Source organism: Pseudonaja textilis, chromosome 1, assembly GCF_049901715.1.
Source record: "Pseudonaja textilis isolate UNSWEBS1 chromosome 1, rPseTex1.2, whole genome shotgun sequence".
Taxonomy (NCBI): Eukaryota; Metazoa; Chordata; class Lepidosauria; order Squamata; family Elapidae; genus Pseudonaja; species Pseudonaja textilis.
Genome location: NC_141990.1, coordinates 165569143 through 165595768, shown reverse-complemented (window position 1 = coordinate 165595768; position 26626 = coordinate 165569143). Strand labels below are relative to the sequence as shown.

Genomic DNA, 26626 nt, shown 5'->3' with positions numbered 1-26626 from the left:
ATCCTTCTTTTTAATAATCTATATTTCCCTATTTTCTAAGTATTATAACTTCTAATATATTTATCCTACCCCTCATCATCTTGCAGAACAATTAACCATTATCGCTATGTTTTTTAAATAAACAATTTCTTTTAATTTTTGTACAATTTCCATATTCCTTTGTTTCCTGATCCTGTTTTTTATCACTTCTTTTCCCCTTCATTTCCCCCTTTCTTTTCACACTCCAGTTTCCCCCCCTCCCTCTTTACAGCTTCCTTCCACAATTTATTTTTCTGCTGTTTTTTTATTGTTTTTAGTTTTGTAAGTGTTCCTCTTTTAGTTACCTCCTTGAATCTCAAATTTTTAATTTCCATTCTTTTCCCTTGCTTTAAAATTTGTTGTTGCAAATGTTCATTAAAGATAGCCTCTTTTTTGATTAACTCCTCCTCTTCTGTCACTCCTTTCTGTTCTTCATATTCTAGAATTGCCATTTCTAGAAGTCACACTAACATTGTTAATAGTCTCTCTCGGGTTTATCAAATTTATGTAATCCTCCTTATATTATTTTGTGTATATCTCCCTTTTTTGTATTTCAATTTTTATCCAATATTTCATATTAATTCACAATAATAGTATGAAGAAGTTTAACTAAGTATCATTCATATTAATCCAATTTGCACTAACATTATTAATCTCTATCACATTAATCAGATTTATATAATCTAATATACATAAGCAAAAAGGCCTAACTCTTTATCTTTATCTTCATCTGTATATTCCTTGTTCAATTTAAACATTTCTCTATTATATCTAAACAAGTTTAACTAATTTCCATTCATATTGATCTAGTTCACGCTAACATTGTTAATCTGAAACATACATAAAAGAAGCTGTCTAACATCTGTAAACTTCTAATCTTTCTATTACTTTTATTCATTCTATAAACAATTTATGTTCTAATATTTCCCCTATCTAATTTTATTTCTGCCCTTCTAACTTGTAATCAGGCTACTTTAATGTTTAAAGGGCAATTTCCTATTCATCATCTCTTCTTTTCTTTAATGCTTCAATTCTTATCCATTTTTTAATTCTTGGCAATTCTGGAAGTCCATATTTCTTAAAATGGTCAAGCTTGAGAACACTGCTCCAAAGTACAGAACATAAAACTAAGAGGAAACTAAGATGTACTATTTTGCACTGTAGTTTGCCAGCAGGAATTTAACCCAAATTACCTTGTATGCTGAATGGATACATTACAGAAACCTTAAAAATGTAGTCAAATTAAGGCCAGCTATGTAAAGTTCAACATGTAAACAGAAACAAGTAGAGTAAGATATCCTTAGCTGATAAAATATAAAGTAGCATAAATCTTTGATTCAACAGATCAACGCTAACTTCCAAGATAATATACTAGAGTAGACATCTCAAAGATAAGGCAAATGTAGTCCAGTGGAAAGAAGTAACAGTTACTCTGTTTAAAATTAATGAGATTGCACTTTATTGTGTGGCCCTGAAGGTAGAGTTAATAATTGAAGTTACAGAAGTGACAAAATCTCCATGCCAAGTTTGATTGCCACTGGGAAGCCAGCGTTAAGGCTACATTATCTTATGACCCTATCATTGTAAGTCAGTGTGTTAATCATTATCATTATGTAGACATAAGACTCCTTGTAAGTCAACACAAAGGGTGTAATTGAAATGGTCTGTTCATGATCTGAATTATTTCCATGAAGATAACATTTATTAAAAACAAGGACTTTTAGAAATACCAGTTCATCATGGGAGTGTCAGATTTGAAACATACATGGCAGTACATATGTGAGTATTTAGGTGAACAGATAAAATATTACAGCTATGGTTGTGTTCATATAATGTGCTTAACCTGATTGCTGAAGTGACTGATTTTTGTATTCATACAATACTTAAACTAAGCAAACAAGCTGAGATTGAACTACACACTGAGCCATCAAATAAAGGAACAAATCTAACTGCTCAGCAGATTGCACAAGCGAAGTTGCTGGGTCTTTAATTGAGATGGTTAAATGTTTTACAACCATAATCTGTTTCTATATGAACTGGAATGCATATAAATCCCAGCCCCACATAGGCTTTTCTAAAGACTTTTGCACATTTAGAAGAAAGATCTGAAATATCTTTTGTTACTCAGTATCTTTTCTGCTTCCCATAAACATAGTACAGGCAGGTAGAGAAACTCTTAAGCAATTTTCTGTATGTGGAAGACACAGCCTGCCAAAGACTCTCTTATTTGCACCCATGAAGCTTTCTAAATTATGAGAGATGAGTTACTACTTGCATAGATTTATAAAATTAAGATACTCTTCTTCACATGTTTCTCTTTTGTATTAAACTATTATGTTCATAGAGTATGTTGAATATTAAATAGTTATTATGAAGTGGATTGCTCCTGGACTTTCTTTCAAGTAGACTGTAAACACTGCTACCTATGGCAAAACACCTGCCTCATTCACATACTCTTACTAATATACATTAACCTAATTTTTTAAATGTTAGGATGACACAATGTGGTATATGACTAATTCTATCAGGCTCACCCAATTGTTTGTTCAAGTTTCTAAGAAATGGTATCTAGAATATTATTCAACACTAATGTACTTTCAAAATATCCCATAAGTTTCATAAAACGTATTCCCAGAAGAGTAGATATAGTTAGCAACCCAGATCTGTAAGTTATAGCACTGTCCAAGCATATTTCCTAAAATAAGAGGCTTCACTACATCCACAAATGCAAAATAAAGTAACTTTGAAATCCACCAGCTTCCATATTCTCCAAAGGAAAGAAAACTAGGGAGACTTAAAATAACTTTTCTCATCTTCATTAGCTGGAAAAGGCTGCCAATTTACCATGGAATATAATTCTTAAGCTATAGTGAATAAATTGCCCTATATTGCAAATTTATTTTACACAGAAAATCTAAGTACAAGGCTTATATTTTCCCAAACTTGCTTGCTATTTCAATGTCATAGAAAAATCCACTAAAATGATTTAAAATCTTGGGCTTGATCTGATCCTACAACAAAAGCAGCAATAATGCATGAATAGGGAATAATCAAGTTTACTTTCCTTTATTTTCCTATAACACCTTAGATATATGCCAGCCATTTTTCCAGTCAATTCTGTAATTAAGCAAAAAGTCCAATCTATGTATTTTTGAGTCATTGCTTTGACTTGCTTGGGTCACTCCTGATGTGTTGCCAAATTAAAAGTTTTACCTTTGTTCCAACACTTGACTTTAGAAAAAGAATCAAATGTTAACAAACTTCTTCTCACATACATTTATCTTTAATGCAGTGAGATATTATGCATCAATATTTCTTTTCTCAAGATCATCTAAGCTTGAAAACTTTCCAATAACAATGCTCTAATAAGATGCTAAGTAATTAGTTATGTGAAAAAAAACACATTAGAGTATGAATGATGAAATCAAAGAGGCTGTGGATGAGAGAAAAACACATGTAAGAGAATGCTACAAAGAATAAAGATGAATAAAGAGCAATTTTGAGGGAAAAAATTCTGCAGATATATGAACAGTGATAAATAAGCCTCTAGTACAATGAATAGGGGAGCTAGTCTGGTGTTAAGGCACTAGGTAAAATCGAGAGACCATGAGTTCTAATCCTGCCTTACATACAAAGCCAGTTGGGTGACCTTAGGTCAGTATTTGTCTCTCAACCCTAGGAAAGAGTCAATGGTAAACCATTTCTGAAAACTTGCCAACAAACTGCAACTACTTGATAGTCACCGGTAATAATGTTGACTTGAAAGTACCCAAAACAAACAAACAAACAAACAAAGAATTATTTTAAAAAATCTCCAAACTCAGAAATTAGTTCCAGCTTTAAACTGGCATACTGTACTAAAGAACATCATCAATCAATCAAGGACAGGCAGTAACTGATTCCCAGATGATTAGACAAAGATAGGAAAGTATACTGACATTCTATTCAATAGAGATATCAACATCCAAGGTATTTTGGAAGACATTTCCTATAAACAAAAAATTCTAGTACTAGATGATAATGTTAGATCAGCACCTTAGTCATTACCAAGTTGGAAAGTAAAGGAGTGGTTGAGATATCTACAGAAATACAGCAAAGAACAGAAGAATCAGTCAAGGTTCTAACCAAATAATGTAAACAAATCTGGAAAACAGCAGAGATCAATGTACACACTAATATATAAAAAGGAAATTTAACAGAGTATGTAAATTATTATACAATATCTTTAATTTCACATGCCATCAAATAACGTTTAGGTTCATCCAACACATCCTACTTGAGGAGAATTCAAATGGAAACAGTTCAAGCTGGCTTTAGAAAAGGCTGAGTAATAAGAAATATAATTGCAGAGACATGCTGGAAAATTAAGAAAGTCAAGGAATACCAAAAAGAAGTAAACATGTGCTTTACTGACTACAGAAAGGCTTTTGATCATGTCACCCACATCAAAATATGGAATATGCTTAGGAAAATGGGAATTCCAGAACATCTCATTGTCTTCATGAAAGACCCATACACAGGTCAAGATGCCACAATCCAGATAGAATATGAAGAAATAGATTGTTTCCAGGTTAGCAAAGAAGTGAGACAAGGTACTCTAAATCAGGGATCGCCAACCTTTTGGACCTCAGGGACCAACAAACTCATAATTTTAAATCCCAGGGACCACTAACTGGTTCTGTGGGTGTGGCCTAATATGTGGGTGTGGCGTGGTGGTCATGTGACTGGCTGGGCATGGCTTGTATGTAAATATTATAAATATTTATATAAATATTGAATTTTTTATAAAAAAGAGCAACTTTTATCCAAAAGCAGGCAAAGCAGGCAGGCAGATTGAGTTGCTCACAGAATCACAGATTCATTCAGAGATCTATCTATCTGCCATCGGCTAGCTCAGCCTGTCACATAAAATTTGCTTGCAAGCAAACTCATAAAATTTGCCAGCAGGCAAACTCATAAAATTAACTCACAAAATACCATGTATGTAAATATTGAATTTTTTATTAAAAAAGAGCAACTTTTACCCAAAATCAGGCAAAGCAGGCAGGCAGATTGAGTTGCTCACAGAATCACAGATTCATTCAGAGATCTCTCTATCTGCCATTGGCTATCTCAGTCTGTCACATAAAATTTGCTTGACATGAGTCTGCACTGAATAATAGAAACTTCAGTCCTAAGGGAGGTTCGGTTGTACTTAAAAGCAGAGCCGAAGATCTAAAGACTAACTAGAAAGCAAGAAATCCAACCATTTCCTGCTTCCTAGCTAATCTAAATCTCCCGGCACAGCAGAACAGATGATGTCGGAAAAAGGAAAAATAGCAATTTAGCAGGCAAGTTTGCCGGATAAGGAGTGAGTGGCTGGGGAGGGTTCCCATGGGCCATGTGGGCGGCGAAGCCTTGTGTTTCTGCACAGCCTGGATTAATTGTTTTGGGTGGGTGCTCTGGGGGTGAGATTTCTCTACAGCCCACCAAGGGGGGGTAATGAAAATGGAACTAAAGAGATTAAACGAATGATTTTGACCAAATTAATTTTGACCAAATTAATGAGAACAGATACAGCAACCAGTCTTAGAACTGATAATAAAGAAATTGTGTCTTTTAGGATCAAAGTATCAAACTATCAAAGTAAAGAACTAGCAGTCAAGAAATATACCACAAAAATAGGTAAGAATCATTTGTGCAATAGTTTTCCCTGTTACACCCTATTAAAGTGCAAATTGGTCTTCAAAGAGACAGGGTAAAGTGTATTAATGTTTTTTTAAATTTTGGTGTTGGAGGGGACTTTTGCGAATACCATACACAGCCAAGAATGCACACAAAACATAGATAATGGCTTTCAATAAATACACACATGGTCAAACTTAATTATCATCTTTTGGGCACATTATGCAAATACCTAGCTCTTGAGAAGTCTACAATGCTGAGAAAGCTGGAAGGAATAGAAAAAGATGACCAGCAGAAAGACAGATGGACTCAATTAGCGTAGCAATGGGTATATCACTGGAAGATCTGAGGGACCAGCTTGGGAGCAGATTATTCTGATTATAGGTCCTCCCAATCTATTTATGTGTTAGTTAAGAGTAGACACCAACTTGATGGCATATAATCATCATCATTATCATCATAAGTATCTGTTAGGGTCCTAATCTTGTTTTTTTCAATCATTCCTAATATATCTTTTTGACAGAAATAAAGCAGACAATTTTATTTTAACCATAACAAGTAATGAAAAAGAGGCAAGGACAAAAGAGTAGTAGAAAACTTTCTAGGCTGATAATAAGTATTGAGCTAGATTAAAAGCAAAAATTACTCACCAGAGCAGGAGCAACAGTAATTGAATTACATGATGAAAGGTTTGAAGTGGGGGGGGGGAATCTAAATGTATATCAACACACAAAATTATCTGTCAGAGTGGTTAAATAAATGGATGAAATATGAGTCTGAAACCTTGCTCCTTTTATTCTTTCCCCTCTCCTCTAGACAATTTGAGAATCCGTGGATGGCATTTCCAAGTCCATTTTTGAAATGAGGTAGATCAAAAAGCATTAGAGATGTATAAACTGTCAGCTGGGGAAACTGATTTTTTTTTCTTTTAAGCTACTTTTTCTTCTGACTTAGATTATTCAAATGAAGATTGGACAAAAGTAACATCTACTGGCAGATTTTGAGATGAACTATAGTAGTTAAACTAAGAAGCCTGAAGATCATTCTTGTCCAACAGGTAAGTTATTATGAAAGTTAGCCTGGAGTTCAGATACCACAAGTCATTTCCACATAACACAGAGCCATATTTACTCATTATTCATTTTCTGTAATGCACTTCATATATTCAAATCAGTTCACAAATATCATCACTGAATTTTGGCAATCACCATTGCAAGAAAGACTTCTATTATGGCAATCTACTCTTAAAGAGAGAAAAATCAGTATCCTTCTTCTCCACAGATTACTGTACTTACCACTTTGATTTGTGAAATTCTTACAAATATTTATCTCATAAAAACTTTATATTAAAACATTAAAACATAAAAAATATAAAACTTTATATGTTTTAAAGGCAAAAAGAAGCCAACTCATCTCATACTTCAAGTTATAAGTTATAAACAAGTTATAAATAACCTGTTCTTTAAGTTATCATTTGGGAAATGAAATATTTTCATTACTGACTGAGAATTATCATTAATGCACAAGTTGAAAAAAAATGAACAGCCTCTTTCTCTCTCACACACACAACATACACACAGATACATAGACTCTGATATCTAAAACCACTTACCTGCTGTAGATCTGCAAGAGAATATAGGTGGATCTGCTGAAGAAGATACTCCCTGGGAAAAATTCTGAGAAAGAAAGAAAGAAAGAAAGAAAGAAAGAAAGAAAGAAAGAAAGAAAGAAAGAAAGAAAGAAAGAAAGAAAGAAAGAAAGAAAAGAATAAATGCAAGCAGAAAAATATTATTTGAAAATTTCCTAAAATATAAAAGAAATATCATGCACTGTCCTTTTTAATAGATTCTAACTGTATATGCATAAAATACTGTTAGATAAGTACACACTGCATAAGAGTGGCCCATGTGTGTTTGCTAAAAGGGAAAAGAACTATATTCAGATTGACATATCAGAAACCAGGTAAACTTGTTTAGTAGATCACTACTCAATTCAATTTAAGAATTAGATTCAAAACTCTAGAAATAGTTTGCCCATTTGAAATCTGCCTATGGGTAATTTATTCTGATTCATTCTCAAGTCTCTGTAGGATTCTATACAGAAGCCAAGAGTGCATGAAACCTCCCCTGCAGATGAACAGATACAACAGTTCACATATGTGCATCCTATTCTTTTAACACTTAAAATGGAAAACATTATCCTTTTCATACAAAACTTGGGTAACAACTATGGATGCTAGCTTTCAAAAAGTGTCAGACTTCACATCAAGCATAGTAATAAATCTCAACTTTCTGATCACATAAGTTCATATTCAGGAACTTGCAGAAGTTCACTGCAAAACATAGCTAAATAAGCTGTTTTATCTCAGACAAAACTGTATACATCCAGCATGGTCAGCCATATACAACTCATACCATAGAAATCAAGTCGTACAGATCTGCATGCTAAGTGTTTACATCTCTTCTTTTCCAGCCAATGGAAATGTGAACTCTCTTTTCCTGGCATTAACCAGAGGTGGTATTCAGCAGGTTCTGACCAGTTCTGGAGAACCGGTAGCAGAAATTTTGAATAGTTTGGAGAACCGGCAAATATCACCTCTGACTGGAGATTTTACAGTATTCTTCCCCTGGCATGGCCACCAAGCCACCCCCACAGAACCGTTAGTAAAAAAAATTGAATCCCACCACTGGCATTAACATATCTTATCTACAACAATATAGCAATAGTAATAGCAATAGTACAGACTTATTGCTCCATAGTGCTTTACTGAACTCTGAGCAGTTTACAATGTCAGCATATTGCCCGAACAATCTCGGTCCTTATTTTACTGACTTCAGAAGGATGGAAGGCTGAGTCAACCTTGAGCCAGTTGTATCAAAATATGATATTTTTTCAAATATGAAAACCAATGATTCCTATTTTGTTACTTTCAACCTGTACAGGAGATCATTAATTTAATAAATGATCTTCTGTTGGTTGAAAATGACAAAGTGGGAATCATTGGTTCTGAATTCACTGCTGAGTTGAGCCAACAACTTGTATTTTTAAAATACTAAATCCTGAATGCTAGATTATTATTTTGAGGTTTGCCACTACTTGCTGGAAGAAATATGCTTCAAATTTATAAATACACTTGAGATATATAGTAGTTATATTTTTTATTTCAATATGGTGAGCTCAAAAACCACCAAATCATTATTTTTTTCAAATATAAGTATTATGACCATGATCTGAAATTATGTCCTTTATTTTTGCCAATGTAATATATTTTAACTATTATTTAAATGAAGAACTAACAAAAATACATGAAAATACTTAAAATATGTAGTGGGCAAAAAGGATTGCATGTGGCAAACACATTTAAGCACATTATCAGCAAAAGAATTGGAGTAGGAAAAATATACTTATTCCTATTACCATGGAAACTAGATTACAGGAAAAGCTTTTTAAAAAAACTAAAGATAGTCAATTTTGTTGGGTTGTTTTATGGAACCTCTTTATTGTGGAAATGTGTCTTATTCATTTTGATGGAAGCAAACAGCAGAATGCAGCTGATGATGGCACTCCAAGTGCATTAAGAAGTTTCCCTCATCCCACTCAGAGAGAGCAAAGGACCCTCAGGGCCACGAAGATCATGTGCTTAATGGATGGAACCAACTGAGTTGCATCCTGGGGCTGAGTGCTTCAAAAGTAATATTATAAACAAATCCCAAGGCTGGACCAAGGACAAATGTCGCTAAATTTTACTGCGAATAAAAGAGTACCATAAAATATAATCATTTAGTCAAGTTAATAAACATTCAATAGATTCCTGCAAATTAAAAATCAACCATAAACCAAACCCGTATCAAAATAGCACCATAAAACAGTTATGAAAAGGAATGAATCCATGGCATTATGCAAGGAAACTAATTCCAAACTTGGGAGTCACTCATTTAACAGATACTGGCATTATTTAAAGATTCCCTTCTCCCAGTTTTTTTAAAAAACAGCTGAATCGGAGGAGGAGGTGTGGGAATCATAGTCAGCATCAGGGCAATCTGGAGCTCCGAGGGGGAAGAGGGAATGGAGCTGGCAGAGAGAAAGAGAGAGAGGTGGAGCCTGGGCCATCCATCAGCCCTCAGGTCTGGAAGTGGTTGATGAAGAAGAGGAGCTAATAGCTGGGACCAATGCCTGATGTGCAGCTGCACAGAAGCTAGAGAAGGGGAGAAGAGTGGGAAGCTGTGGGCTGATCCTAGGGAAGGAAGAATCACCGCTACTAGCAAGGCCTCATCTTAGCTCTGGAGATAAAAGGCAGGGAGCAGAGATAAATAGATGTGGCAGATAATTATTCATCTTCCAGATGGACGGACTTGTTAGCTTGCAAGAGAAACTTTTTGCCGGGGCTGCCAGCATTCCTAATAAAGGAATCTTTTAAGTTCATGTCAGAGGGTTTGTCGTGTTTGGTGAGCTGGGTCAGTATTCAGCAGGTTCTGACCAGTTCTGAAGAACTGGTAGCAGAAATTTTGAGTAGTTTGGAGAACCGGCAAATACCACCTCTGACTGGAGATTTTACAGTATGCATCCCCTGTCACGCCTCCAAGCCATGCCCGCAGAACCGGTAGTAAAAAAATTTGAATCCCACCATTGGTCAGAACAGTTACATTATAGGTACAAAGAAATGGGCCTGACCCAAATAACTTAAACTGAGACCATAAAATACTTTAAACAAAAATAGAACTGTGTCTATCAAGAGCAAACACAGGGACATACAGAGACACGTCCCAAGTGCCTTCCTTCACTGACACTTGGGACTTTTTTTCCACCCTCTCTCTTTTTGCATCTAACAAGAGAGCCAGGCTTCCCAATCATAGACTGAGCTTTCTAACTACGGACAATTTTTCTTCAAAGTTTGCTTCCTGAAAAACTTTTGGTGATTATGATAGACTTGTTCAAAAGAAAGCAAATATAGTATTCAGATATTATATCACATACAAGTCTTGAAAAATATGAAAATATCTTTTAATGACTTTAATATATTTAACCACATAATGTTTCTGACACACTGCACAAGTTGAACAGATGTAAAAAGGTTCTTTGTTTGTATTCAGTGTCTGATGCATCTCCCTGCAGTGTCCAACAACAAACAGTCAGCGTTAATAGATTCTACTTGCCTGATACATTTTTTCCATTATGTCAATTCCTTGTGAAACCTTTCATTATGTTTGTCACTGATTAATCACTAGATTTTTGAGAAATAAGTTCAAGTGTGAATCAATCAATCAAACTTTACAGAGCAGCACAAAAAAATAAACAATAAACATTAAAATAAAATAAAGCAAAACTGAACAGGATAGTATATTACAATTGATGGTAAAATCCTCAGTGGATGACAAAGATCTGCCTAACTTTACAGAAAGTATAACAAAATTTAAGCTACACTCAGAGAAACTGAATATGCTGACCTGACAATAGTAGTTGTACATAAAAGAGATCAAAATTTCCGGGATATTTCATCAGGTAAGGTGTTTTAAGTCTGTGAGTCCCTATAGAGAGGGCAATACAACAGGATATGAGCCATAGTCTCAATGGTCCTTATCTGCAGGGGCACAGTTTCAGTTCATTTGGGACTTTTTTACATCAGCCCTGCAGAACTGCTGTAGGCAGAGTGCTAAAACCAACTAGAGTTAATATGTTCCAAAATTCATAGAGTGTTATATATATAAACATCTCACTGGTTAGTGACCTTTAACTGGTTTCTGAGGAAGAGCCTGTCTCTTCATGAAAACATTCTTGGGTCAAGCAGACAAGCCTTTTTGAACTTCCTGATCTTTATAATACATTGTTTAAATGCACTAAGTGAATGCTCATACCCCATCATTAGGAATTCCTCCTTGGAGAGGCTGAGATGTTCGAGTTTTAATAAAATAGTTTTAATCCATGTTGATTTATAGCAGGGGTGTCAAACTCGCAGCCCGCAGGCAAGATGTGTCATGTGCTAACCCCGCCCCCACCCGGTTTAGTGAAGAGGAAAAAAGTTCCTATACGTCATGTGATGACACTGTGACAATGCAAGTTTGACACCCCTGATTTATAGTTATCCCCCATTAGAAAAGAGCTCAAACCTCTGGGAAAGAACAGTAGTTTCAGCCAATGTGTATAATGCACATCCATGCACTAGTTTCAACCTTGAAAATCCCTGCCTTTCTCCTTGAAGTTGCATTAGAAACACGGGGTCTTAGAAATCTGGACTAAATCTTTTCAAAATGAACAAAAGAGGAATAGGAATCCTCTAAGTAGTATAAGGAAGGTCAGTTCCTTCAGCCATATCCTCCTTTAATATTATTCCTTGCCAGTGGTGGGATTCAAATTTTTTTACTACTGGTTCTGTGGGTATGGCTTGGTGGGCATGGCATGGGAAGGATACTGTAAAATCTCCAGTCAGAGGTGGTATTTGCCGGTTCTCTGAACTACTCAAAATTTCCACTACCGGTTCTCCAGAACTGGTCAGAACCTGCTGAATATCACATCACCTCTGTTCCTTGCTCAATGGTCTCCTTCTACCATCTTTTAATTCGAATTTATTCTTATGTACCCTCAAGAATGTTTGTTCTTGCCATAAAGCTGATCCTAGACCTGAGTTGGAACATGTCCATTCAGAGGATGTCAAGGATCATTCTCTTGCTTAGTTCTCTTGCCATCTACTTCTCTCCTGATCTTAGGTGGGGCAACGCTAGCGAGAGGATATATTTTATCCCAAAAATTCTATAAGAATAAGTAATTCTGAATCCATACACAATAAATCATTTACCCTCATCCAGTCCATGTTAATTTACTAGAGAGATTCAAGAAAGATATTGCTCCTATCTGGTAAGGATGGAAAAAAGCAAAAAAAATCCTAGATGCTGCCTAGTTGATGGCAACTCTTTCCAAATAGCCTTCTCTGTAATTCATAAGATTTCTAAAATGTCACCAACCAAAACACTCAAAATTTTGCATTTACAGCATTTTTTAAAAAGCAATCCATATGAGGATTCCATAAAGAATTAACATGTGAATATTTCTATAAAACAGCATTCCATTTCAAATTCATTTATGTTATTATTTTTATGAGACAGTTTAAATAAATTTGTAACATGTTTACAAACAAACTTGGAAAAATAAAAATAACAAAATACAAGGAATAAACAAGAGATGTAGCAATATCATGCACATAGTAGCTTCCTAATATATAATTAATTAGTTGTAAATAATTGAATAGATTTTATGTATCTGAATATCCATCTACCCATGAGTCACCATTAAGCTTTAAGCTAAAAGGATCAATATTGTGTTCATTTTCAGCAATACAAAAATTTATCAAAACACCAAATACATGTTTGGCAATTTTTTGTTTCATAAAGTTACAAATGGCAAGTATGTAACAACTTTTAGCAATATACTTATATAAGATAATCTTTATTAAAGGATGAAGCAATTTAATTATAAATCAAAAGATAAATGTAAGTCTAGAACTTTAAATAATGATATACATGTAGTAAAATAAATTAAATTGTGACATCTTACCTGACAATGGAGACAAAGACATGGAAATATCTTCATGCAACTTATTTACTACTTATAAATGGAAAACACACAGACTTTTCTGATAGTCTCGGAAATTTTACTGATGCTATAGTCATAAATAATAGAAATCTCTGGACACAGGTTCAGGAAGACACAGTGCTTGTGTTTTATTTTTCAGTCTGTAATATTCATTTTAATTTTCAAATTATTTCATAGAAGTTGAAATACATTTTTCCTTCCCTGATTTAATTAAAAATTATTTTAATTCTCTGATTTTTTCTAGTAAAAACATTTGCCCATCAGCTATCCAGTAAACAAATTTGGCTACAAATGCCATAATGCTGGGGAGGATTGATGAGTATTGTATTTCACACACCAGGCAATTGCCAATTTGGGAGATTGTGTTAAAAATAAGATGACTGTATCAATACAGCAACATTGTACAAAACCATCAAATGGCTTGTTGATTTGGACAATTTGTAAATTCCACTATTTAGTTTATATGATGGGAATTATAGCTTACGATTTCTGTTGACTCAGAACGAAAGGTTATTCAATAAACTATGATTAAAATAAAAAAATGTTTGGCTGATTGATTTCATTTCATTTCATTTTTTATAGAACTATTCCTGCAAATTTCTTTTCTAACATGGGTTTTAAAAAGTTGTCTGAATATTCCACATTCTTTAATACTTTACATGTTTCTAGTTAAATATATTCTGATTTAATCTTACTTTGTTCATACCCCAAAATGATATTTTACAGAAAACGTTAAAAATTGCTAAGATTTCTATGCATTTCAATAGGGAGCTGGTTATTGGTTTTTTTTGCAGGTGCAGTTTTATGATAAGCAAAGATTAAAGTTATTGAATATATGTTGACTATGAATAGAGGCAATTTTTCAAGCAATGTTTTCTAAACATGAAAACAAATTTGAAACAACACAACTTTTAAAGGCAATAAACAGTCAAAAACTTGAATGTTTTATTTATTTAAATAACAATAATTTTCATGCCCCATAATTTAAATAGCTTTTCCCAAATTTGGTACTAGAAATTTAAACAGCAATTTAAGAAAGTTTCTTAAGAACATTTTAAATACAATAGTCTCTGCTTAATGAGTACTTATTCAGCAATTCTAAAGTTATGATGGTGTTAAAAAAGTGAGACGTGATCATTCCTTGCAGTTGCAGTCATTGCAATGTCCTTGTAGTCATGTGATCACAATCTGGGCATTTGTCAACTAAGTTGCAAGTGTTTTGAAGCATTTCTATGTTTGGACTTTCTCTGTTGCCTTCCCACAAAGAAAATCAATGGGAAAGCTGGCAGCCAGTTTTAAGTTGTGGTCATGTGGTGTCTTAAGAACCATGTAAGATTCACTTAATGAGCACAATTGGAACTATCAGAACTGCCATCATAAATCATTATAGTTGCATGATTTTTTTATTTAGAAACAGAGTTTCTGGTCCCAATTATCATTAATTAAGAACGATTTGTGGGCCTATTTGCTACCATTATTTCTTAGTATCTATGGAGATTCTCAGTCATTCAGGACAGGTCATGGTTGTCTCAATTATATGTTTTCAAAAAGCAACTGGATTGGATTTTGGGTTTGGGTTTTTTTTTGAGGAAGAAGACATTTCACTTCTCATCTATCCACACTTCTTGGATGAGAAGTGAAATGTCTTCTTCTTCCTCAAAAAACAAACAAAACAAACAAAACAAAACAAAGAACCAGTCCAGTTGCCTTTTAAAAAGCATCTTTGAGACATTATTTATTAGCTGACTGGGTTTTTTTTTGCATTAGTGACTGGAAATGAAGTTGCAACTATTTAAAAGCAAAAGTTTTAGACTCTAATGAAAATGATCAGTAAAGTTGAGGTGCTTTTCAAAACACTTTTTAAAGTGTTTTAGAAGTATTTAACTGTTTCAAGTTTTTCCTCCTTCCTATTATGATAGCTGGAGAAAACCTTTTCAAGCACAGAAAAGTTTTCAGCTTGGTTGTTAAATGAATTGTTAGATACTGCTGTAATTGTGACTTTGTATGGTATTATAACTACAAACCTCAGGTTTGGAGAAAGGAATTTATTTTGGTTTATGTTAAAAATAACAACCATCTCATTTTGTATGAAATACTGTATTATTTCTCAATAACCTTTGATAAAGCAAAAGGAACTCTCTGCATTCTATTGAGATCCAGTGAACTCAAGACATTCCAATCTTATAAATTACTCCTCCCCCTCTGAAAAAATAGTCTATAAAAATGCTGCGTGTGATTAAATATCCTTTCATATATTGAGGTTGCAACAATTATCCTATGAATGAATCCCACTGTCATATAAAATGTTACCCACATAGTAAGATGGGGAAATATCTACAGTTCTGAATACTGCAGCCAGAGCTGCAGGACTGGTGAAATCTACACCAGATTTGTTCCTATGGGTTTCCATGCCTCAGTCGTTCATGTAACAAGGACAAAGAAGCAGACCTCCAGCTCTACTGCCAATGTCCAATACTCTTTTGTGCAAGTAAGAAGTAATAGGAGCCCAAAGCAATCTATCCAGTCATCTCACTGTTTGTACTCCCATAACATTACAAACAGTCCTCGAGATACAACTGTAAAGAAGCTTGCCCACTATGATGATTTTATGACCTTTTTTGCAGCAATCGCTAATACTGTGTTTGTTAAGCAAACCAATGGGCACAGTTTTGCTGAAAACCAGAAGTGCCAATTTTTGGCAAACATGATGATGTGACTGGGATGCTGCAAACGGCTGTAAATACGGCCATGTTGCTGAGTCTTCAAAGTTTGACACATGATTATGAAGGGGCCCAACTGTCAAAATTTCAAATCCAGATCGTAAATCCCCCCCACCCTTTTTTTGATTGATCATAACCATTCGTGAGTTGAGGACTATCTACAGCTAAACCTTCTAGCATTTAAATTACTGGGAAAAGTTTTGTTTATTAAAAAATCATCTATGGGATGATATATAAAGTTTGTGCCAGCAATAGAAATAATGATATAACCATGAAGCAGCAGCTACGCAAACTACTGAACAGTCTGAATTACGCTTTGGAAATTGTGTAATGTATGCTCTGAAATTGAGCAAATGAATGAGACCTAAAGGTAAGCTGTTCTCTATAAAATCCACTCTGAACTTACCACACTAAGCCTGGCATGAAAAAGCAGAGCAACTTACTAGTTTTGAAGAAGAGGATATGGAATAAAGAAAGAAGATTGGCTCCAGCAGTTTTAGGAGGCTGCATAGTTTTGTTTACCTAGAACATTCCGAAGGCAGTAATCAATACTGTATTAGCTCCAACCGTTCTTTTGGCTAAACATTGAATCCAGGCATACTGGATGGCTGGATGCTCCCAGGAGGCTCTAGGGAGGCTTGCTATGCCCCATTTTGGGGTGCAGGGGGGCGTTTGCAGCCTAGAGAGCCTCCCTGGAGCCACCTGGGAGCAAAAATGGAGGTGGGGCAGTATGGACCCCCCACACACTGTTTTCAGCCTAGAAAGCTCTCCTGGAGCCTCCTGAGAGCAAAACTGGGGGGCAGTGCTGGACCCGCCATGCCCCATTTTTGGCCTAGAAAACCTCCCTTGAGCCTCCTGGGGAGCAAAAATGGAGTCTGGGGGAGGGGCGGTGCCAGACAGCTACTCTTCGGAACTACCAATTCACCAACCTGGATATAAAATTAACATCCGGTTTGCCCAAACCAGCAGAATCCCATTCCTGGTAATAGGACCCCGGTACCTGTTTATATTTCCAGCATTCTGGAAATATGTTTTGGAACATCTTTGCCATTCTTGCTGGTGGCAAATGCCATCTGTTGAACATTTTGTAAAAGTTTTCTTTGTATGTTGTTGACATCGTTAGTTTGTAGTTTCTTTCCCAAAGTTTTTGCCCAATTCTATAGTATATCCAAAATTTTTGGCCCATACTATCATAGTTTGTTTTACATGCTCTTCTTCCATTTTAAAGTTCAATAGGTAATTATATATTTTCTTTATTAATTTATCATCTGTCCCTAGAAATATTTGATCTAATTCTAGGGGTTCTTTATATAATCCATATATTTGTGCATCTTTCTTGTGTCTCGTTTGTATTTGACTATGTGGCCACCAGGTTAAATCGATTCCCTAATTTTTTAGGTCTTGTTTAGATTTTAAGTCTTGTTCGTTTAGGATATCTTTATACCTTACGATTTTTTCCAGTTCAAGAACATTTGGATGTATTAGTGCTTCCATCATGGATAGCCAGACCAGTATTTTCATGTAATGATTCTGTTTGATTCTTTCCCATACTGAAAGCAGACCATTCCTCATATAGTGCCTTTGGAAGTATCTATGTATTTACTTTTCCCATGCCACATAAATGCATGCCATCCCAATTGTAAGTCGTGACCTTCTAACGTAAATATTCTTTTGTTCTTCAAATTTATCCACTCTTTCAACCTTGTGAGCACTGAGGCCTAGTAATACAGCTCCCAATTTGGTAGCCCAACCCCCCCTTATTTTTGGTGTGTTGTAAAATATTGCAAGAATATGGCATGGACTTGTGCAAGCAATCACTAAGAATCTGGTACCAAAAAATGGTAACAAATGAGCATCTGGAGTTCAAGAAAAATCTTTTTGTCAAACGTGCACTTTTGCACCCTCAAATATGTTTATACCTTCAGCCTACATGTTAGGTGACAGAAATCTGTTTTGGCATATACATGAGTTATTATATTCCACTTTTCCTCAAACCAACAACTTCTATGAGAGTTTTTCTTCATAGTTTGTGAAGCTCAAAATCAGTTTTCTATCAATTAATATTCTATATGTCCATAGATCTGTTAGCTATATATATGCTGATGGAATGTTTTTATATACATATATCAATAAAGGAGAATATTTGTATCTCAGGGTTGAAATGAGGAGTCTCTGAGTGTGGTTGTTTTCTTGCAGATGTTTCATTATCCAAACTAGGTAACATCATGAACAACCAAGCTGAGAGAGCACTGGGGATCCCTCATACATACATTACATATGCACACCAAAAGAAAATTCCCCAAACCAGAAATTTTAGCATACAGCAGGGCACCCATTTTGCCATACTTTTGGAAATACCTTGCATGTTTTAAAACAAGCATGGATGAAAAGCTACAGCTATTTCTTTGCTTTTCCTCATAAGGCTATCTATACCAGGGGTGTCAAACTCAAGGCCCATGGGCTGGATCCATGCTTAAATCTGCGGAGCCACCCTGGAAACAGTAAAGGACTGGTGTGTGGTCCAATGTGGCCCTGTCTTTTCACTGGCAGAGAGTTGCAGGAGGCTGTCGCAGCCGAAAATGGAGTTTGGAAGTCCATTTTCTCTGGCAGAGTGCTCGGGCCACCACAAGTACCCCTGACACAAGTGACACTGAACTGCCCCCCCCCCAGGTCAAACACAATCCTGATGTGGCCACAATGAAATCGAGTTTGACAAACCTGAGCTATACTATAATAGACTTCCTTTAAGATCAATCACCCTATATTCAGTCCTCCTTGCAGTGCACTGTTCATAGTTTGCTACACTTTGCTTTATGAAAGTTTAACATAATAACAATGTTTTCAGAATAGCTGGAAATTCACAAACCTACTCAAGAACAAGTAGCAAAAAGTAAACTATTTTAAGGAAAACTATGAAATTTAAATAATATGGCCAATAATTGCTAAATGTTCTTTTGTTTGCAAATCATAAACTAGAATGGTGCAAAAAACCCTAGAATGGACAAACAGAAAGACAAGCAGACATATGCCACCAGGAAGGAGGGAGAAAGGAAATTGAGTATCATTTGTCTGGGGACTACAGTGTAAAAGAAAGAACTGAAGTTCTAGTGGCACTCATGCTGATAAGTTATAAGGTTCAAACCAGATAGTATACCAACCCAGATGGCTTTTTAAGTCCAAGGTCAATTACAGTTTATCTGAATTAAGAGACAAAATTAAACTTTGTACTGCTGTTCAAACATAAGTCTTTTATAGACATTATTTAGTCTACAATAAAATTTGTTTTTCATCTTCATTGTTACTTCCTCAATCACCTCCTGCAGGTGTACACACGCCCATGTTAACTTCTTTCCCCCAAATGATAAGCTTAATGTAACTTTTTACCAAGTTTAATAATAATCCAGCATTTTAGCTCTCTGCATTATTTCCAATCTATGTCCTAACTTTATCCTCTTCATTTTCTACACCACGCTCACTCAACTGATTTAGTCTCTAACCCCGCTTTGTTTTCTTCTTTGTCATTTGCAATGCTTCTTATTTTCTCAGGTTTGCTTTTGTTCCTGTGCTACCTTGAATGCCTCTTCACAGCTTCCTCTGTACCCTTTTCTATCACCTTTTCCCATCAGCAGCGGCTCCTCGTGCCTCTGCTAGTATCCTCATTCCCCTCTCCCTTTTGCCGCATGTCTTCGAGCCCAGTTGCTTTTCTCTTTCTGCTTCCTTTGATCTCTTCTTTTATGTTCTCTTCATTGACCTGCCTTGGCCCTCCCTGCCTCTTTATTTTAATCAAACACTCTTTTTTTGCTTTGCTGTTAATCAAAAGCTTGTAATCTCTTTCTCTGATGCCTTTTCTGAACTGAATCTCTCATAAAGCATCCAGCTTTCAATCTCATACTAATTGAAGGAGATATTATAGCCAGTGTTACAAATGAAGGAAGTCTTTAAAAGTAAGATAGGGAAAAGCAAGGATACTCTTATATGATATTAAGAAAATATCACAGACTATATTAATCACAAGTGCCTTCTTCAACTGCAGAGATTTTCAACTTCCTTTGTTTCACAGTTCCAAACAGAGATGATGCAAATGCATTTATAACAGGAATGTAGCTATTAAGTTTGGGCACTTCAGTAACATTAATACTTTTATTGGTTTTTGACATTGTTAATCATGACATCAATCAAGGTTATCTCCTAAACAGCCAAAATGATTTCCTTTGGATTACATGGATGAAGATGCGAAAGCAAACATGCGTGGGGGTATGCACACAAAGACATACACGCACACACCCTTTCCACCAACGCGCAGAGTAATGGGGACATGGATGATAGCAATAGCACTTAAGACTTATATTCTGCTTCATAGTGTTTTACAGCAGTTTACAGAGTCAGCATATTGCCCCAACAATCTGGGTCTTCATTTTACTGACCTTAGAAGGATGAAGGCCGAGTCGACTTTGTGCCGGACAGGGTCAAATTGCTGGCAGAGTCAGCCTGCAATACTACATTCTAATCACTGTGCCACCATGGCTCCTATCACCCACCACAGTGATGATAGCCAAGGACTGAATACTCCCTATTTTATCCGGCCCTCATTCTCTCAACAGATCCCAGGCAAGATAAAGTGAATGGGGAACATTTGGGGCTCAGTGCTTTCTGTAGGCTCCTGATGACAGACGAAATCCCATTCTCAGTCTCCGTATTTTCAGACATTGGAAGCCATGTTCTGCCTAGGCACCTCATCATTTGAAAAGTAGGTCTAGCTTTACTCCTTCCTTATAGCAGGAGCTGTTGTTAAAGTGATAGATAAGAGAATGACAGAAGAAATGAAGAAAAGTGCTTCTGAGCCCAGAACTTTCACCGTATTTGTTTAGGATGCCAAAAACAGCTGAATTTTGTTTTGTTTCGTTTCATTGATGATTGAATTAAATTTACTGCTGCTCTTCCAGCATTAATCACAATCATAAGAATCCTTTAATTTTCTTTTATGCAGTGACCTATATCTACTCTGGCATTTCATTTTCAGTGTAGAAAATTCTCAAGCAGCAAGACTGTGATTCCAGTGCTGAATTGGTTAGTATATTAATCTAACAGCGAACAGATCAGTTTTTCAAATGCTTCAGCTGTATAATCTACATAGTTAGAATGTGATGATATGCAATTGTACTTTGAGATAGATAGATAGATAGATAGATGGATGGATAGATAGATAGATAGATAGATAGATAGATAGATAGATAGATAGATAGATAGATAGATCCATCCAGCCAGCCAGCCAGCCAGCCAGCCAGCCAGCCAGCCAGCCAGCCAGTAAACCATCCAGTGTGCACTGAAAGTATCCAGTTACCCTTCGGAGGCAGGCACAATGGGCTACACTTTAATGGCTGGGCTATGGGAACTAAAAAAAGGAAGAGTAAGAATGGCCAAAGAAAGAAAGATGACCCCAAGGAAGCTAGTTCTTGACAGTTCTTCTGTCTTACCTTCTTCGCAGGTCTTCAGCCACTGCTGCTCTGCAGCTGAATAAATAGGCTCGGAGGGATTTCAGTTGCTGTCTCAGACGGGCCACACTTGCCAATGGCTCAACATGTCTGTACAATATGGGATTTTCTCTCTGAATGTCAATCAGGGGCTCTTCATAAACATATTCCAGGAATTCTTTGGCTTGCTTTGATACCTAAAAGGGGGAAATCCATGAAGCTTATCTTCTAATAAATCTTTAACTGTTCAGATGCAATCAGTACATCACTCTCTTAGTGGCATTATGCTAGTGTTATTTGTGTTATGATAAGGCACACTGTAATCTTATTTATTAAAAAAGCGCGCCAAAGATGCTGTAATGTAGATATAAACTAAATTCTGGTGTTCAGCATTTCAAAGAAACAAAATTCAATTAGTGGAATGTTCCAGAAGTTGGAATGATGGTGAAACACTAGTAGGGAACTGACCATTCAAACTTAGTAAAATGCACTATTATAAAAGTTGTTATTATTTGCAATAGCAAAGAGAATTTAGTGAAATTTGTTATTTTTGATATTTTTGGAGCCATTTTTGTTTCTTTTTTTGGGGGGGGAGGGGGAGATGCATACATCTAAGATCTTGCCAAAATCTGTAAGGTATTCAAGAACAAAAATACCTGTTTGCTAGACATCTTCTGTTCCCTTTTCTTTATAATATTAAGTAGCACTTGATATTTAAATAGTTTAAATATTTAAATAATCTATTTGTTCTTTTATGTGCTACACTTTTATATCACCATATTTAATCCGAAAAGCTAAAATTATAATATAGAAATAATCATACTAAGCTATGTTAGGATAAATGCTTGAAAGTTAGATGCCAGGACTATGCTTGAAGCCAGATCCTGAATCAGAGACAAATTCATTATTTGTTAGATTCATATTCCACCTTTCATCCAGGAGCTCAAGGCAACATACATAGTTCTCCCTCCTATTTTTTCCCACAGGAACAATATGTGAAATTAGGTTGGGCTTAGAGTGCCTGTTCGGTTTAAAGAGCAACTACAATTTATGAACCAGAACCAGGATCTCCTGGCTCCTAATCCAACACATTGGCTCTCTTACAGAATTGTTAACAGAAAACTTTTTTCTTATACTTTAGTGGATTAGGGAGGCATCTGCCTGAACTACTTCTAGAAATTGTGTTGTTGGCCTGAACTTAAAAAATGTTTCAGCCTCTTTTGTCTAGATCATGGCTCCTCTATGTCTCTGTCACTCTTGCCTCATTCTCTACAGGTGGGTAAGCTAATGAATGGTTTCAGCTCTTCTACTTCACCCCTCAAGTCAGTCCCCAGATTGGCAAGAAGTGTCCAGTTTCCTGCCAGCTGTCCTTTGCACAACTTTTAGAGCTTTTTTGAGGACAATGACAATGAGGCCACAACATAAATAAAGGTTTTGCTGCCACCTTTGGATATTCTCAAGTTAACAACCATAACAACCACAACTATCGCCCAGCTGATGGACACTACAGTAGTTGTATGGGATGCATGCTAATTGGGATTCTAATGTTTATTCATGTGGGCAACTGAGGCTTTCTACTGGAGGTTGTGAACCTTGTGTGCTTCGGGACATTCACCTATCCACATGTATTTTGCTTGGGCTTTCAACTTGGTCAGATTGTCATTAGGACAGAACTGGAGTTATCTTTAATCTTCATTAGAATTCATCTGGCACTGGTAAGGTACTGGAAATCAGAAAACCTCCAAGATTCCCACTTTGTAAAACTGTTTTATTTGCATTACATGAGGGGAAATGAATGAGACAAACTCCTGTTTTTATCATGGAGTTATATTTCCTCCCTCTTGGCCTTAGCTGTGTGAGCATCAATAGCTGAACAACTATTCTACCTCCTTGCAGATGTGATTACAGCTGTTAATAGTCAGGATGCTACCTTTGCAACATTAAACTCAAAGAAATGGTTAAGCTCTCAATTTTAGTATTGGTTCCATCTTAACCTAATTCTGTGCATGCCTTTTTATTTGTTGATATTTTCCCCCTCCCTCTTAAATTATTAGTTTCCTTTTCCTTTTCATGATTTTATGCAACATAATAACACATGGTCACAAAATACTGATTGATTGACGGACAATGTTTTCCTATTGGGCAGCATGTGACCATATTCCACACTATAATCAGGGAGCAAGAACTTGTACTATTGTTAGCATGTATGTACTTTTACCTTGTATTTTGAAGTATCCCAGTTATGAACTAGTCGTGCAGGAATTAGAAAGGTATCATCAACATGACAGAGGTTGCAGTAATACCACCCACTGTAGTTGCATACCTTTGCTTTCCCACTGCTTAAGCCAATGCAACTCTGACAACCTTCAAATAGGGAGGAAAAAAAAGACAGGCGTAAAAAGCAGATTCTTAGTTACACTGAAAAAAAGTTTACATTGCTTTACCATGTAATCACTGTATCTCAGCCACAGAATTTCGTGGAGTTTCAGATACCATTGGCTTTCACTTATAATTTCCCTGAGTTTTTGCAATTGCTTTTCTCATTTTTTGCCTTTACACACATGTGCATGGTGAGAATGACTATATGTTTTGACTGGCATCCCTAGAAGCCATCCACTTGATATATCTTAATACTTTTTTCTTTAATTTTGCAGAAGACTTCATGAGAGAAAGATGACTCAAGGGATTCCAAAAGGAAGAGAAGGGAGCATTTTTCTCAGAAACTGTTTTCACATGTGAAAACTAGAAATTCCGATGACTGAACTGACTCTTAAGAATCAAAGCAATCACAAAAATTCTATTACAAAAGTTCTTTATCAGGTCCAGCAGTATTATAAATTGGATTGATTTGAAGCACCTGTATCTGTACTGTCATATGGATCAGGTTTTTCGCATTCTTTTATTCATTTTTAAAAACAATTCCATGACTAATACTAATACTAGTTTCATGTTTTTAATGTTTTTCTCTTCTTTAAGTTTTATTTAGTTAAACAAACTTTAACGATAGATGTCTTTCAGTTGTAACCTGCAAAATAATTTTTCAGCTATTTATATATTTAGAATTTCTAATTGTTTTTGAGAATCGATGCATCTTTCCCTTTTACTGAGTAGAATCAGTGTCTTTATGTGGCATTTTAATTTTACACAATTAAGTCCTTCTTCCCAACACATAGTAAATAATTCTTTTATATTAACTCTTCTCTAATAATAGTTTCCAAGGCAGAAATGATTTTGTATTCCTTTCCTTATTTTATTTTATTTATTTATTTGATTTGTCAATCACTTACAAGATAATAGGTATAAGTATAAACATGAGTAAGAATACAGGAAATAGGTATGAATAAATGGGGACAATAGGACAGAGATGGTAGGCACGGTAGGCACTATGGTGCCCTTATGCACGCCCCTTACAGACCTCTTAGGAATGGGATGAGGTCAATAGTGGATAGTTTGAGGTTAAAAGAGTGGAGGTTAGAGGATGTAACAACAGAGTCAGGTAGTGCATTCCAGGCATTGACCACTCTGTTGCTGAAGTCGTACTTTCTGCAATCGAGTTTGAAGTGGTTTACATTGAGTTTGTATCTGTTGTGTGCTGTTGTATTGTTGTGGTTGAAGCTGAAGTAGTCATTGACTGGTAGGACATTGTAGCAGATAATTTTGTGTGATACACTTAAATCTAACCTTAGGCAACGTAGTTCAAGGTTATCCAAGCCCAAAATCTCAAGCCTGGTGATATAGGGTATTCTGTTGTGAGCAGAGGAGTATAGTACTCTTCTTGTGAAATACTTCTGGACTCGCTCAATTGTATTAATGTCCGATATGCAGTGTGGATTCCAGACTGATGAGCTGCTATTCGAGTATTGGTCTGGCAAAAGTTTTGTATGTTCTAGTTAGCAATTTGATATTTCCGGAGGAGAAGCTTTGTAAGATTAGATTTACAACTCTTAATGCCTTTTTGGCAATGCTGTTACAGTGAGCTCTGGCACTTAGGTCATTTTATATGAGAACTCCAAGATCCTTGACAGAGTGAGGATCATCAACGAGGTCATATCCACCTCGTTTATATTTGGTGTACTGACTTTTTTTTACCAATGTGTAGGACAGAGCATTTGTTGGTCAAGATTTGGAGTTGCCAGATGTTTGACCATTCTGACACATAATCAAGGTCGCTTTGAAGGATAGTAGCATTGTTGGTGGTGTTGAATAGTTTTATGTCATCCGCAAAGAGGACGCAGTTGCTTATAAGGTGATCAGAAAGGTCATTTATATAGAGTATAAAGAGGGTGGGTCCTAGAATGGGCGTTGGTCCTTACCTGATAGGCCCTTTCTCGTCGAGCTGCGTAGAGCATCCAGAGTGGGAAGTGCTCCAGTCTTCGCTCTCACAGGCTGACCTATAATTGAGGAACGCTCCTCCTCCTCCATGTGACTCCTCCTTAGCGTTCCCCAGTTTTACGAAGACAAGAAGACAGAATTGCATCCCCTCATCTTAATGTTTGAACAACTCTCAACTATAAACTGCCTGAATCATTGGCCGAAACAGGATTCCCCACCAGACGGACAAATTAGGGTGGGGCTGGATGCTCTACGCAGCTCAACGAGAAAGGGCATATCAGGTAAGGACCAACGCCCATTCTCCATAGAGCTGCTGCAAGCATCCAGAGTGGGACATACCAAAGCATGGCCTGTCCTATGGGAGGGACTCTGTCTGGGCCGGAATCTCCTCTGGGTCTCTAACCACTTGTTGAAGGACTCGCCTGCCAAAGGACGCTTCTGCTGAAGCAAAGACATCAATTTTATAATGGCGGATAAAGGGGGATGGAGACGCCCATGTAGCTGCTCGGCAGATATCAATTATCGGAGCCTGGGTAGCCCAGGCTGCTGAGGTAGCCGCACTCCTTGTAGAATTCCCCTAGGAACAGGAAGCGCCTGTGTTAAATAGGCCTTGGAGATTGTAGCTCTGATCCAACAGCCTACAGTAGATGGGGATACTCTGAAACCCAGCGTCTTTGGTTGAAATGACAGGAACAATGACTCTGACTTCCTGAAATGAAGAATACAATGGATATATATACGAAGCGCCCATCCGACATCAAGAGTGTGCCACTGCCTTTCCCTTTCTCGAGAAGGTCTGGGGCAAAAATTAGGCAAAATAAGTTACTGTGACCTGTG

General features: G+C 36.2%; 1 protein-coding gene and 1 long non-coding RNA gene across 2 annotated transcripts in view; one reads left to right on the top strand and one right to left on the bottom strand.

Annotated features, from left to right (window-relative positions):
• The window catches only part of PLEKHM3 (pleckstrin homology domain containing M3), an 84091-nt gene that overhangs the window by 22454 nt on the left and 35011 nt on the right, over positions 1-26626 (bottom strand). Inside the window, exons 4-6 of the mRNA XM_026707764.2 lie at positions 23676-23821; positions 21461-21654; positions 7295-7358 (exon numbers count right to left, since the gene is read on the bottom strand). Of these exons, the coding sequence (XP_026563549.2) occupies positions 7295-7358; positions 21461-21654; positions 23676-23821 (404 nt within the window). The remainder of the gene's footprint in view (positions 1-7294; positions 7359-21460; positions 21655-23675; positions 23822-26626) is intronic.
• On the top strand, positions 1659-13760 carry LOC148127903 (uncharacterized). Its single transcript, XR_015740694.1, has 5 exons — positions 1659-1797; positions 5621-5682; positions 6499-6548; positions 6637-6739; positions 13511-13760. It is a non-coding gene; the product is annotated as an uncharacterized LOC148127903 (long non-coding RNA).